The sequence below is a fragment of the Mercenaria mercenaria genome, chromosome 6 (assembly GCF_021730395.1).
Source record: "Mercenaria mercenaria strain notata chromosome 6, MADL_Memer_1, whole genome shotgun sequence".
Taxonomy (NCBI): Eukaryota; Metazoa; Mollusca; class Bivalvia; order Venerida; family Veneridae; genus Mercenaria; species Mercenaria mercenaria.
In genome coordinates, this window is record NC_069366.1 from 89,781,267 (window position 1) to 89,795,757 (window position 14,491).

Genomic DNA, 14,491 nt, shown 5'->3' on the forward strand with positions numbered 1-14,491 from the left:
AACCCAACTATTAAATTTTTCATTGTAACCTTTCCATTTTACTAAAGCTTGTTTTTGTTTATTGTCTCGTCTTATAACTTTTTCTATTCTAAAAACTTCTTGTGTAGTAGGTAAAAGTTCTTGCTCATAAAATGAACCCTGAATTATTTCATTATTTAAATCTTTTATAGTGTATGCTCTGGGATTTGTATTATTAATTTTATAAATTATAAATATTTCCTCTGTCCAGTTTGGTGTATATCCTTTTTCAAAATGTCTTTTAAGTTTGCTTAAACGTACTCGATCACCAATTTTAAATTTTGCTTTACTCTTTAGTACTTTTAAATTACCATATAAGTTAAAGTAAACAGTACCTTTATTTAAGTTTTTACTGGCTTCGGTTAGTGTCATTTTTATACTAGAATATTTTGTTTTGTTACATTTATTGACCATTTCCTGTAAATTGTCCAAATAAGTATACGTATTATTTGCTGTAAAATATTTCCACATTATTCTTTTTAAACTTCTATTAAATCTTTCAATTACTACAGCCTTTCCTTCATTAAATGTATGATACATGTTAATCTTATATTTATTCAAAAATGATTCAAACTTTTTATTATAAAATTCTTTTCCTTCATCTACCCATAAATTTTGTTGAATCCTTGCAGTCTTCGGGGACTTTCGTCCCTGAATTCTATCTTCAGGTCGAGCATGAAGTTCATCAGGAGCTGAAGCTTCAGAAATTATTTTTTTCAAATGCTTCAGTAACAGATTCTCCAGTTTTATTCTTTAATGAAATAACCCAAGCATATTTACTGAATATATCAATAACGGTTAACAAGTACTTTACACCTTTATTATATTTTGAAAAAGCTTGCATATCAACTAATTCAGCAGACCAAGTATCATCAATATCATTGGCTATTACTCTTCGTTTTCTAAATTTTCGTTTAATTGGTTTATGTAATTCTTCTGCTAATTCATCACTCCATCTGGTTTCGGGGGTGTACTCTACCCCCTTTTCCCGTTTTTTTGACTTTCGTTTTTGTCCTAGTGAGCCTCCAGCTCCCGGGGACTTATGTCCCAGCCCAAGTTTATATTTCGTTTTAATTGCAGGTTTTACAACTAAATGTTTTGCAATCTTTTCTCCAAATGTTTTTGGTTTAGTGTTATTTAAGTTGAAAATCATTTGTTTGTCGCATATCCTTTCGACTACCACTATCGTACACCGACGCACTACCTGAGACGCCAAATGCAGACTATATTTTTGGGGTTCTCCATTACCGCTACTGTTTTGCAGGCGGGCTACCGCAGACGACTAATACGTACCAAAAAAATGGGGGTGCTCATTTCCATAGCGCATAATGCAGTATTTGGGTGAAAATTGTATTTTTTCGCAATTGAAAATAGAAGGAATTAACAAAAATATACTACATCTTTATACTGCGGTATTTTTTATGTAAAACGGTTGCTACACTATGGTAGTTATGTACATTGTGTGGTTATTGGTATAACTACACTGTGGCACAACTTATAGTTTCTTGATTCCTGCAGTTGTCTACTATGGTATTTATATGCAGATAAAACAAACAGTTAATGTTATTTATTAAAAGTCACATATTTAAACGGCCGTTGCATCACTGTGGCAGTACATGCTGTTTTGTGTGAATATGTATTAATACGCTGCGGCACTCTCTTTGGTTTCGCATGCCCTGCATTAAACTACTGTGGTAATCGGGGGAATAAATAATGTCTACAGGATAAGTTTTGATTACTAGTATAATCCTTTCGCAGGGTAACTTTCTCAGCACTGTGGAAGTGTACTTAATTTCATTTATTATGTATAACTACACTATGGCACTGCCTTAAAATTCAAGTTTCTCACAAATGTCTACTATAGTTCTTAGTAACAGGACGAGTAAAACTACACTGCGGTACTACATTGAAATTCGTTCTTCCTGCAAACGTCTACTGTGGTAATTATTTGTAGAGTGGTTTGGTTGCTGTACCACTTCCTCCCTATGTCAGCCCCTCCCCCTCCCCAATCCCGTCTAACAAGACATATGCATCCCCACTCCTATACCTAGATCCTCACTCCCTGTAATTACTATAAGTACTCTTTTTTCCAGGCACCATAGTGCTTTGGAATTCCCTTCCAGTACAACTTGTGCAAGCCCCAAACCTGAACCAGTTTAGGCAGGGTGTAACCAAACTTGCACACAATGCTTAACATGATAGACCTGTTTCTTTAAACTGCTTTTATCTGTAAATCCTTCTTGTTTTTAACACTATCAACTGTATTCATGCTTGCAATACACATCGTGTATTACTTATATTCTCCTGTCCATTCTACTTTTAAAATTCTTGTACAGACGCGCAGCTGCACGTATTACTTGTAAAGAGGAGTGATGCAGTATAAAAAGATAAATAGATAAACATTTAGTTAATAGTATGTATTAAAGAGAGGCTTTAAAATATTCGTTTTAGCAGATGCAGTTTCTGCATATCTTTGGAAGTTTAAAGTTTATATTAGAGGGGAAAAAAAGAAGTAGAACTAACGAGGAAGGTCGTTGAACATCTGGTTGAACCGTATAGTGCTTCTAGACACATCCCTTTGGCACAGGCGTTCCTTGCCAGCTCAACCCATCTTTGTGGGTCTTTTAATAAGGGCGAAAATTCTTGCCATATGATTTGAAACCACAGAAATTAGTCCGACAGAAGGATGTTTCGGCAGGAATAATGTAATACATGTAATACATTATAATTCCTGGTTTCGGTTAGTACAATGAACAAAGGACAGCATATGACACGTCAAATCAAAGATGGAAACATGGTAGCTAGAGTATGGAATGTTACCGTTCAGGAATTAGGAAATCCAAACAAACGTAGGTAGTTGATACCATTGACCGAGAGTTTGCAGACTCACATGAAATTATCTCAATGTCAGGGCGAACAAATGCTTGTCAGTTTTGCAGTATGAAGAAACTAAAGACCGCCGGTGGTCTCCGAACACCAACGTCATCATTTGGTTGTAAGCAGTGTAGACAATTTACACAGGTATAACAATACTCTTCTTATTAAAAAGTTATATTGATCTAATGAGTAGTTTTAAAGATTTCATGGTGTTATTGAGTCATTGCTATGTTACGCAACGTACTGTCTTTTACTCCATGTATATAAATTGGGTCTGAGTCAACAAGTCGCTCAAATCCAAAAATGTACTCAAATTATCGCTCTGGGTCAAATTTCTCGAAATATTTAAGCATGTCAGAAGAGGAAAAGTCTGTGTTTGCATTATATATTCGACTGCTCTTAACAGGTTAATCTTCTTAGTACATTTATACAGGATAAAATATTTCGAGAAAACCAGCCCTTAAGTACAAAAGCCAGTTCCAGAGAAGTTGTGCAATAATTGTAGTTGAAAATCAAAATGTCTTGCTTACATAAAAATATTTGTCATCTATTTTCAGGGTTAATCCCCGTGATCTTTTAAATAATACTTTCAGGGAATGCTTTCTTTCGTATCATGCGTCCAGAACTGGGATTGGCTAACTAAAGGACAAGTCCATACAGACCTCCAATCCGAAAACGTCCGTAAAACTTAGGGCAACAAGAGAAAAATTGGAAACTCCAGAAAATCGATTTTAGTATATATAACCATTGCAAATCACTAAATGATATAATTTGATACGTTTTGTTATAGCTCATTATTACTACATTTTAATAAGAAACCCCTTCCTTCAATTTAGCTACATAACGGTTACAAAAATTACCCAGGAAGGTACATATTAAAATAGAAACTCCCCGTAAAATGCTAACAAAATTATCTTGGAAATCGACGAAGAAGAAATGACTGTCTGACTAGCGGAAATTAAGCACAAACTGGAGAAAGAAACAGACAGTGTCTAAGATTAGTGACAACATTACATGGTGTACACATTTTACTATGTGTATATGTACGTTATGTTTTTAGTACGAATGAGAACGTTTGATTGATTCATCTTTTGATAATTAATTTTCACATGCAATATACTTTTCTAATATGAGCTGTCTCAAGGGAAAAGGTGTTTAGAGTTAAAGTTTTGAAATTCAATAAAAACATGTGTCATAAAGTTTGGCTTCTTGTGAATTTTGATACATTGTAATATGGTATAGAAATAATAATCATACAACCGGGCATATTAAATATAGACACATAACTAACTTATTAAACAGTTCTACCGATGACATGTTTATCACAGTGAATTTTGGACATTTTATTTTTCTATGCGTCATTAACAATGTTAATTACCCTACCCTCATCCGCCCCTCCCCCCCCCCCCCCTTGCCTTTAGACGGCTATTCAAAAAATACATGTATATATAGATTAACGGTTATTGTCGTAAGTTGTTGACAAAATTGTTTCATTCTTACTCAGTTTAAACGGACTACAGTACAAATTTAACAAAAAACAGGAATTATTTCATGACTTTTAGTGAACTTTTTGTGTAACATTACATATGCTCTATGTTACCTTTTGCGATGATTTGTAAGTAATGAATGATCCTCATCTGTTATATCTTTTACAACTTGCTTTCGTTTGAATATTTTTTTTTCTGTCAAATGTTTCTGTTTGCTTTTAACGTTTTACTTTTAGTCTTCTACCCGTTTCTCCGTATCGGACTATAAGTAGACTGTCTCTCATAAAATTTAGTCCAAATTACGTTGTTCAGGTTGTGTAGCATTTGATATATGATTCTTCTTACTCATACCCGTTCATAGGAGATTGCCTGTACTGTAGTGTTTTCATTCAGTTGTTAATTTTATTGTTTTATCTTATTATTTTCAGTTATAAAAATGTTTTTGTTGCATTTTACTTTTAGTCACCTACCAGTTATGTCAGCGGATCGGACCATGTAAACGCGTCAACTATACGTTAATAAGGTTCATTTAAATTTATTCAAATTCATAATCTGTTTTTGTGGTGTATACGATGCAAGTGCCAAAACAAAACTCAAAAATGTCGAATGACACTTCGTGGTAAAACTTATAATAGTAGCTAAAAGTGTCTTTTTCTTAGTTTGTTATGCCTTACTGACTTTCAAACAGATTTTAAAATAATTGAATTTATTAATAGCATTATATCTAAATTAGAGCGTATCCCAGTTGCGAGCTGTATTCCGTTGATACTTTTCTTTAAAGTCACACTTAAGGTATCAATTGTTTAATCATATAATGAAGAATTATAAGATCTCATTTCACCTAAAGCACATTCATGTACGGTTTTGGAAACAGATCATTCTAGAGTCTGTTTTTGTTTGAATTTACGGCCATTTTCAACATTATTCCAGTTATATCAGGCAGCCAGTTCAACTAACCATCGTTCCTGGGAAAGACCAGTACTAGACGCCAAAGTCCGTAAGCAACTGCCTACTTTCTCACATAAAAAATCCTAGTCGGTAGCACAGCTCGAACCTGCGACCCTCCGTCAGTGAGAGGATTCAGAGATTACAAGTGCACGAATGTATCTCCTACATTACGGACCCGGACTATAAATTAATATAATGAGTATACAAAGGCACATGTGAAATACTGAATACTGTACCATTTATAAAGCATTCCAGAGTATCCATGCATTATAATGCATCATGCATGGAGCTCAAAGTCAAAATTACCATTGTGTACTTTGGGATAATTTAAATACATTCTTACCTAAAGTTCGAGTTTTAAATTTGAAAAGTACAATACTTCCATAGTGGATAAATTTACACACGTCTAGTATGCAAATGGAAGAAGCGATGTGTGCATATGTATTACCGTTGCGGCGTAAAAACGATGAAGCGTTCTGTAGAGAATTACCACAGTGTATATATGTATGTTCCATGTGCAAAAACAATTTAAAATATTACTGCCGTAGTGTATAAATGTACACTATTTCTGATTACCACAGTGAAATTTTGTATTTCATGGAAAAAAGTTCAGAACTACCGTAGTGCCACAGTGAAAGTAACTGGTGAAAAGTCTACAAAACGCATCAGTGGCAGACCCGTGGTTTTCATACTTCTAGAATGCCGGAGCCGCATAATGCAGACGTAGTAAAATAGCTTTAAATACCGTAGCGTAGAAATGAGTAATTAATTAAGTTTTAAAAACTGAGTTCGGTAATTACCGCGACGAGCAACCATCAAAACTAATGGGTATTTTTGGAGAGTAATGATCCCTTAATTGTCTGAAAAGGATTTTCTTATCAACAAATTGCGATAACAATGATTTTAGAACATTATTGCGCACGAGACGTTTGGTTTTGTTTTTAAATTTTATGGAGACCTGTAATTTGTTGCGTAATATTATTTGGTATATCACATGAATGATTTAACTTATTAGTTTAACTGATTTTATACCGTTTTGTTAATAAGATAAATGAAAGTTTACACTTCAGATCAAATTCTGCAATAAATAAAAAGCATTCAAATTCCCCCCAGATACAAAGAAAAATTAAAAAAATCCGGTAGTCCTACGCTGTACGATGTCGGTAATCTGGACCCTCGTTTTGATGGTACGTTTTAGGCGTCTGCGGTAGTCAGTCGGTGTATGATAGCGGTAATAGCGACCCCCGTTTTTATAGTACGTATTAGTCTGCTATGGTAGCCGAAAGGATATACCCTTTTTTACACCACTGTCATAACAAAAGTCGTGGGTCTTACATACTGTGTCCAGTTCGTTGACAGGAGGTCCATTATCTAAAGGATTTCCAGGCCCACAATAGTTATATCCTGGAAGTGTCAAGCCTTTCTTAGGTAGTAAAGGTAACATTGCTTTGTGAATATCTAAATTGCCCCCTGTACTTTTAACAAACTTTTATTTCATTCTTCCACAAGATGAACAGGTAGCCATTATCATTTTTCTCCCGTTTTTTGTTATAACATAATGTGGATTTATATTATCAGTAAATCTTCTTTCTTTCAAACAATATATTTTATTTTGTAAACTCAACTATATTATATGTATTTAAATTTAAATCATTCAATATCAAGACAAAACAAGTACACTCTTCGGTTACTATTGTTTATTTTTCATAAAATTGTTACAAGATAAAGTACTGTTGTATGATTTATTGTATAAAATACTAAAAGTTAACAATCAAAGAGTAAATGAACAAACAATCACTTCCTATTTCATGTTTCATTAACTAACATTAATATCCTGCAGAAATTGTAAAACAATCCTACACATAAATAATTCGGTAAGACTTTTTATTTGATCAAAGGGACAAAACTCAACACGGCTTAACTTATATAGTTACTAAAATCAGGAACATTAATTCTCTCTAGTGAGAAACCAATAACCGCTGGGGAGAATTGCCACGCTGGCAAAAATGACGCGGACGGTTATTGGTTTCTCGCTAGAGAGAATTAATGATAGTGTGTAAAGTTAATATCGGTTTTAAGATATTTTTAAAAGTTAAATATATATTTCTTAAAGTTAAATATATATTTTTCAGTGCTTTATTTTAATCTAAAAACTTCTGGGGACGCTTTAGTCCACTTACCTTCAATAAAAAACAAAAGTTTTTTTCTTAATTGTCCGGCATTGGATTTTTTAAAAGAGGGGCAAGGGGTCAGGTGGGGTCAGATTGGCTCAAAAGCGGTATTTTCTGTACAACTGTTATTAGTATACGGACTTTCAAATAAACTAGCCCCGTACACGCCCCTATTTTAGTTTTCCCGTATTTCTTCCCGTTTATGGGAAATATACGGAATTCTGTACCCACCCGTATATTAACTATTTTCGCAGTGTCCACTCACATGAATTTCAAGGACAAGAAACAATGTACACCATCAAGTACAAGAAAAAATATACACCATCAAGGACAAGAAAAATATGTACACCATCAGAATAGTAGACTATTACCTCCCATTCCTACGTACACACTGATATATTATACCATTATAAGCGTTTTGATAAGGTTAATATGAAAATGTATTTATCTTAGAAAAGTGATATTATATTAATTGGCTGTTCTTTTCAAGCAAGAGGTGTTTTATTAATAAATCCAAAAACTAAGGTTACTTGTGGAAAGGTTTATAAACATAAACAGTAATTGCTATTTTTCCGCTATCATCGTCTTAGTTCTGTTCAATGTCACATTTATGACGTTGCAACATTGAGATGTCACCTCAACAGATCGATAGGTCAAAATGTGTGTTTTGGTTCATCCTTCAAGTCGATACTACTTCATACCATTAATGAAGTTGCCAATAAAAATGACTATAAATATAGATCTAGTACAATTAACTCTGTTTTCCTTTCAGGGACCACAATTTCTTCGATTTTTGTAGTGATCGTTTTTGGCGTTAATTTACTTCTAGTTAGTAAATCGAGTAAGTATGATTTATTTCTTTCATGAATTCTTTGTAGCAGTAATTTGAATAAAAAGCATGGAATTTATTTTGAATGTTAAAAAGACTTTACTCCAGATTATAGCTGAAGATTTAAGTCATATTATGTATATACAAACACGGGGTATTGTCTCACGGTGTATGATCAATCCTATATTGTTGGTACAAAAGTCGCGTCTTTAACTCACTGGTGCGTACAAGCACCTTACGTTTCCTATAAGTCTTGGATAAACAAGGTAAGTTGGAAGTGAAGTGACCTTATTTATCATCCCTTTATTCATAGATGCGTCTTAATTTCATAACTTGATGATTTACAGAACAAATGGAAGATGTGAAATTGTAATCGAGACAGTATCCGATGTATTAAAAGAAATGGGTTTTCAGTTTCGTATCATAGCAGTGGAAGGTAACATGCGTGTTGAAAATGCATTTAAAATACGAATCCCGACATTTTGGTATTGTTCGGATGTTTAATCATATAGAGTCTAATATTAGAATACTGTTCACACTTAAAAATAGCAAAAATAGCTTCTCGCAAATGCAAGCATCTTGCAATATTTAGTTTCTATAAAGTCATCTATATTTTTTGTATAAAGGCACCTATATTATGTTACAAATATTTCGTCTCAGAGCTTAGAAAACATTAGATTTGTGAGCAGACCTGGAACCAATTACTTTAAAATGTAATTAATTAAATTACAATTACATTGAGAAATTCCATTTGAATTACAATTACCATTACATGAAGCAATGTAATTAATTACATTCAATTACAAGACCACAATTAACGTGATGCTTCTTACATGAACACTGTAACAAAGTCATTTACTTTGTACTACATATACAAGATAATTCACCTGTAAACTGATTTAAATGATTTCAGATTGAATTTAAGCTCAAAGTTAAATCTGTGTTTGTAGGAGAACATCACTCAGTCTTTAATATTATTGAAAAAGGAGATAAAAGTCAGCACTTTATCAATAGTTAATCACAGGTATGAAATGCGAATAAGCATGTTAAAGTGAAGTGTCACTGGTAATAAACATATATATATATACACTCAACAAAGTTCCTAATTGGTCAGTTTATATTGTATCACTATTTTGTCTGTAATAAATGTATTCACACGAAATTTCACATACCGACATTTGAATAGATACAGCAGCTAATTATTCATTTATTTTTGGCGATTCACAGCCAAAGTAACCGCATTAGACGTTTTGACTAACATTACATATTTTGCACGTGCAGGGCATGTGCACCAACATGCACGTGTTCGTTTACACTTTTGGCATTACTGACGAAAGTCCTACTAGAAAAACACAATCATGGTGAAATTGACACAAAAGCAACGCGATCGAGCTGTCGGAATGTCGCTAGCCGGGACACATTTACGACACGTGCGTAATTTTGCAATTTCAAAAGAATTTTGATATAATTTGTTTGTAGCTGTTACTTTGATGGTTATTCCTATTTTAAACCTTATTTCCGTTTACAAGAACCAACAATCGTTGGTTATCTACCATCCGCGCTATTTTGGCAAAATTTAACCCAAGGACAATTCATTGTGACCGATTTTGAGTTTTGTTGCCCAATTCCGACAGCCCGGACGCGTTGCTCTTGTGTCAATTTCACAATGATATGTGTTTTTCTAGTAGGACTTTCGTCAGTAATGCCAAAAATGTTCACTAACAAGTGCATATTTGTGCGCATGCCCTGCATGTGCAAAATATGCAATATTGGTTAAAACGCCTAATGCGGTTACGCTGGCCGTGAGTCGGCCAAAAATAAATCAATAATTATCTGCAGTACCTATTCAAATGTCGGTATGTGAAATATCTTGTAAATACATGCATTATTAACAAAATAGTAATACAATATAAACTGACCAATTAGGAATTTTGTTAAGTGTACATACTATTTGTTCAACAAACTGGATAAGCATGTGCCATGTAATTGAAAAGTAATTAAAATGTAATTGTTTATTACACCCTAAAACTGCTCTGTAATTAATTAAATTACAATAACATGTAATCGAAAAATGACCAAACTACAAATTACGTTCAGTTACATAGGAAATGTAATTTAACTGCGATTAATTACAATTACATTTTAATTACCCCAAGTATGTTTGTGAGTTATTTGTGAGGGGTGTCTGTTCCTGGCTGAAAAAAATCCTTTTATCCTTCGGCATATAGGTCTAATTGTCAAAACATGCGCGTGCCAGTTTTTAATCTTTGTATAAAGCTTTGTTTACTGTAGTGTTGACCTATTGAAAGGGCCAGTCAATTTCGGACTATAAGAAACCGTTTTCTCTGTAAGCATTACCTCCCGAATCATATCCTTGCAGGTCAGGTGGCCTGAAGGGATTCGAACTTCGCAACGCAAAAATATTAAGAGACACACGGTGTGTGATCAGTTCTATATTGTTGGTACAAAACTTGCAGTGTCTCCACTTTTTGGTAAAAGTGGTATTTGTATAAGCCTCCACTTTCTGGTATAAGTATTTACATTTACTAAGATACACCTTTGGCATATCTTAGTAAATGTAAATGTAGCAACGGAATACTCTCTCTCTCTCTCTCTCTCTCTCTCTCTCTCTCTCCGTTTCTAGGAGTACGGAAGCTCCATATCTCTAGATAAACATATTAGGAGAGGCTAAGAGTACGGAAAAGTTTCTGAACATGAAATTTACGTAGTCTTTAATGAAATAAGGCAATGGTGAAATAAAAATTTGCGTTTTATTTATCATCTTTTGAAGTTTAATCATTCGAGAATGACACTGCAATTAGTTTGATCCAAAATGGCGGGCAGATAGTTACGAAATCAACGGCAGACCTGTAACTAGCTATTTTAGGTAAAATATTTAAGTTTACAACAACATAAATGTTTACATTTGCGTATACAATTCATGTCTAATTACTTTCGTAATCCCAGCCTGTCCTAATATGGTTATGTAGAAATACGAACCTTCGGTTATCATAGTTTGGTACCGTTATCCTAACCACTGCCTTAAATGATAACTTCTGATATATCAAAATAGGCTATTCCTTTGGTGACACAGCCTGTTTGTTATATGTATACTGGGTTCTTACAGTGTATGAATGTTTAATATAATAATATTTCCCGACCGAATCTCTCGCTTGAACACAAGCGTATGTGGTACATATTACAGAAAAACAATGGCTGCCTCGTCTGAAATATCTCATTTACAGAAATTGTTTACGTAATCCTGTTGCGTGACATTTAAATTATATTGTCCTTTGCCTTCCACAGCGTATATCTTGCAATCGCCACGCAGAGATGTCCTTCCTTACACTCACATTCGCCTCGTCAAGGTTTAACAATACTGGTTCCTTCGGCACAATTACTTCCACACAATGTATCCATAAAGGAAATCATTTACTGACATTCTAAATGTACGGACTATATTTTTCTTCATATAGTAGCTCTGTAAAAAGTATTATGAGCAACGGTGCAAGGGAGATCGTAGCTGCGTTTCTTTGGATTACCACATCTACACGGTCTGTCAATGGTCTTCGTTTTGGCTTATGGAGCTTAAGTAGCGATGAACGTCACTTCCGAGCGTTGGCACTGAAAAACATTATAGTTCATAAATAGTACATTAAAGTTTCGGTAAATAACAGAGGTGCCTCAGTTCAGTGTTATACGTGAAATATAGATGCTTTATATTTTGATGAAATCGCGTTTTTCAGAGTAGAAATCGATTTTGAAAACATTTTTTTTCTTCTACTGTTTCTACGGATAAAAAGTGAATATATTTGTAAAATCTATGCTCGAAACATCAAAAATCTAAACAAAGAAAATGCAATAAAGGATTTACATTTGCTGCATTTGTACAGCAGTACTCAAACCGTAACGATTATTTGGTGAAAACTGCTTTATCTTATCATTTTGGTTACATGCAGGTGGAAGCTTAGAAGTTACTTACGTTCCGTGATAACATCAGTAAATCAACTTACGTCTCCAAAGTCGTATTGTCCATGTGTCCTTCTCTTGCTCCATAGAGTGTTTACATTATTTTGTACGTAAAAGTTCGTTACTTATACCAAAATGTGGAGGCACTGCAAGTTTTGTACCAACAATATAGGGCTGATCACACACCGCGTGTCCTTTAACATTTTTAAAAGTGCAAAATAAAGAAAACATATTTAAGAGCTTAAACAGGCTTGAGAATGAGAACTTTGGGAAAACACATATTGTAATAGGAGCGGAATAATGTAAAGCCTGATACAGGACTTGAACCTGCGACCTTCTGCTTGCAAGTCAGATGCTCTACCAACTGAGCTTATCGGGCAATCGGTATTATAGACAAATTATATACATTATATACACACTGCTACATTCCTCCCTCCTTTTTGTAAAGACAAACTCAGATTTTTTTGACTAACCCAGCCATTGCTTCACCCTAGCTCTAGGATTCCAAGGCTAGTCACCACACTCACGGTACCAATGTAATAGGAGCGGAAGAATGTGCAGCCCGATACAGGACTCGAACCTGCGACCTTCTGCTTGCATGTCAGATGCATATGATGAAGATTCATTTAACGGTTCTTCAGATGAAGTCATTTGAAGGAATTTCTATATCAAGTTATAGTTCAAATAATCAAATCGCACCAAAAGGAATAACATTGAGATAGAAAATTTCAATGAAGCTTCAGGTCAAGTTTGATGAAAATTTGTCAAGTTATACATGAGTAGAAGTTATATAAATGTATTTGACTTTAAGTACTATCAAAGCAGCCATGCTCTCTAATTTTAACCAAAATTGGAAAAGACCGTATAATGATGTAGAGACATTTTTAATGAAATTCCACCAGGCGGGACGAAGTTTCAAGGAATTACTATTTACAACTGTAACTGCCCCTAGCCTTGCGCTCCCATTTTAACGAAGTAAGGCAAAAAACCCAATCCGATGCTACAGAAAAAGTTTTATTAAGGTCCATCAAGCAATTTATTTAAAGGCTTATCTAATGTTTAGCTATCAAGCTAAATATTTTGAACAAGTTTGACAGGACAATGCAATGATGCTTTGTGAGGTGCAGTTTCAAAGAAGATGACATCTGAAAAAAAGTGTAGACGGACGGACGGAAACCGGACGCCGGACGGTGAGCGATCACAATATGTTACCTAAAGTACCTCATGCTCAAGCGCTCTAAATATATATCTGAGAAGGGAATTTTGAGCACTGTAGAATTCGTACTTAAAAACCGTTAAATATTAAGATTTTATTGAGGCAGTCAATCTGGCATACTGTAGAAAATGCTTTTCAAATTTGTATGTAAAAGATAAGTAAAAGCAACTTATTCGAATGTGTGTTCCTAATATATAATCTGTCAGGTAATAAATTTCAAATCCTTCTTAAAGCAATATTTATCTGATATATGAATTATTCTTTGTAATCTGGAGATTAGTTTCTTGACGAATATTTTAATAAAGTCCAGTAGGACGACGTCACTGTGGTTGCAGGAGACGATGTTGCTTACACGGAACAGTTTATTATTAGTTTAATCAGCTGGGTTTAACAGGAGTGCCTCAAAAGTATTTTGAAATTATACAGGATAATATGAGTGCTGGAGTTTGAGGATAGACGAGAAGCAACGATTTGTTGCAGAGGTTTACGTAATGTGTATGTGAGAGAGATAGTACGATAGTTAGCTGGATCAATATGGGACAAATATACATTGACCTTGGTCTAGTTATGCGGACTTGTACCATATAAACAGGATTTATGACGATAAACGGTTTTAATTCCAGCAATGTCATGACTAGCTCCTTCGTATCTAATTCGGTCCTGTATTTTAATTTATAATAAATTAAAATAAATAGCAGCTTTACAACACCGAATGTGCAGGCGGAGGTGTCAGGCATCTAGGGATACAGTATTGAAAGAAATTTATGTATTTTATTGTTTGGATACATGTTTCTTTTAAGTAAGGTGAAGGTGTGTTGAAAAAACCCTATTGAACATGTTTATTTAGTATGATTGCCTACTTTATTTCATTAATTTCACACAATAAATATTCTAGGGGTGAGTACTTTTTAAGTCTCTGCCAGCAGATTTAGCAATACCAAGAATATCAACTTAATATAAACTTCATTGTAACAAA

The 14,491-nt window shown here is 34.1% G+C and overlaps 1 protein-coding gene across 1 annotated transcript in view; it reads left to right on the forward strand.

The window, feature by feature from the left end:
* Positions 1 to 14,491, forward strand: part of LOC128557917 (uncharacterized) — a 58,281-nt gene that overhangs the window by 25,057 nt on the left and 18,733 nt on the right. Inside the window, exon 2 of the mRNA XM_053546579.1 lies at positions 8,274 to 8,342. Coding sequence (XP_053402554.1) covers positions 8,274 to 8,342 — 69 coding nt within the window. The remainder of the gene's footprint in view (positions 1 to 8,273; positions 8,343 to 14,491) is intronic.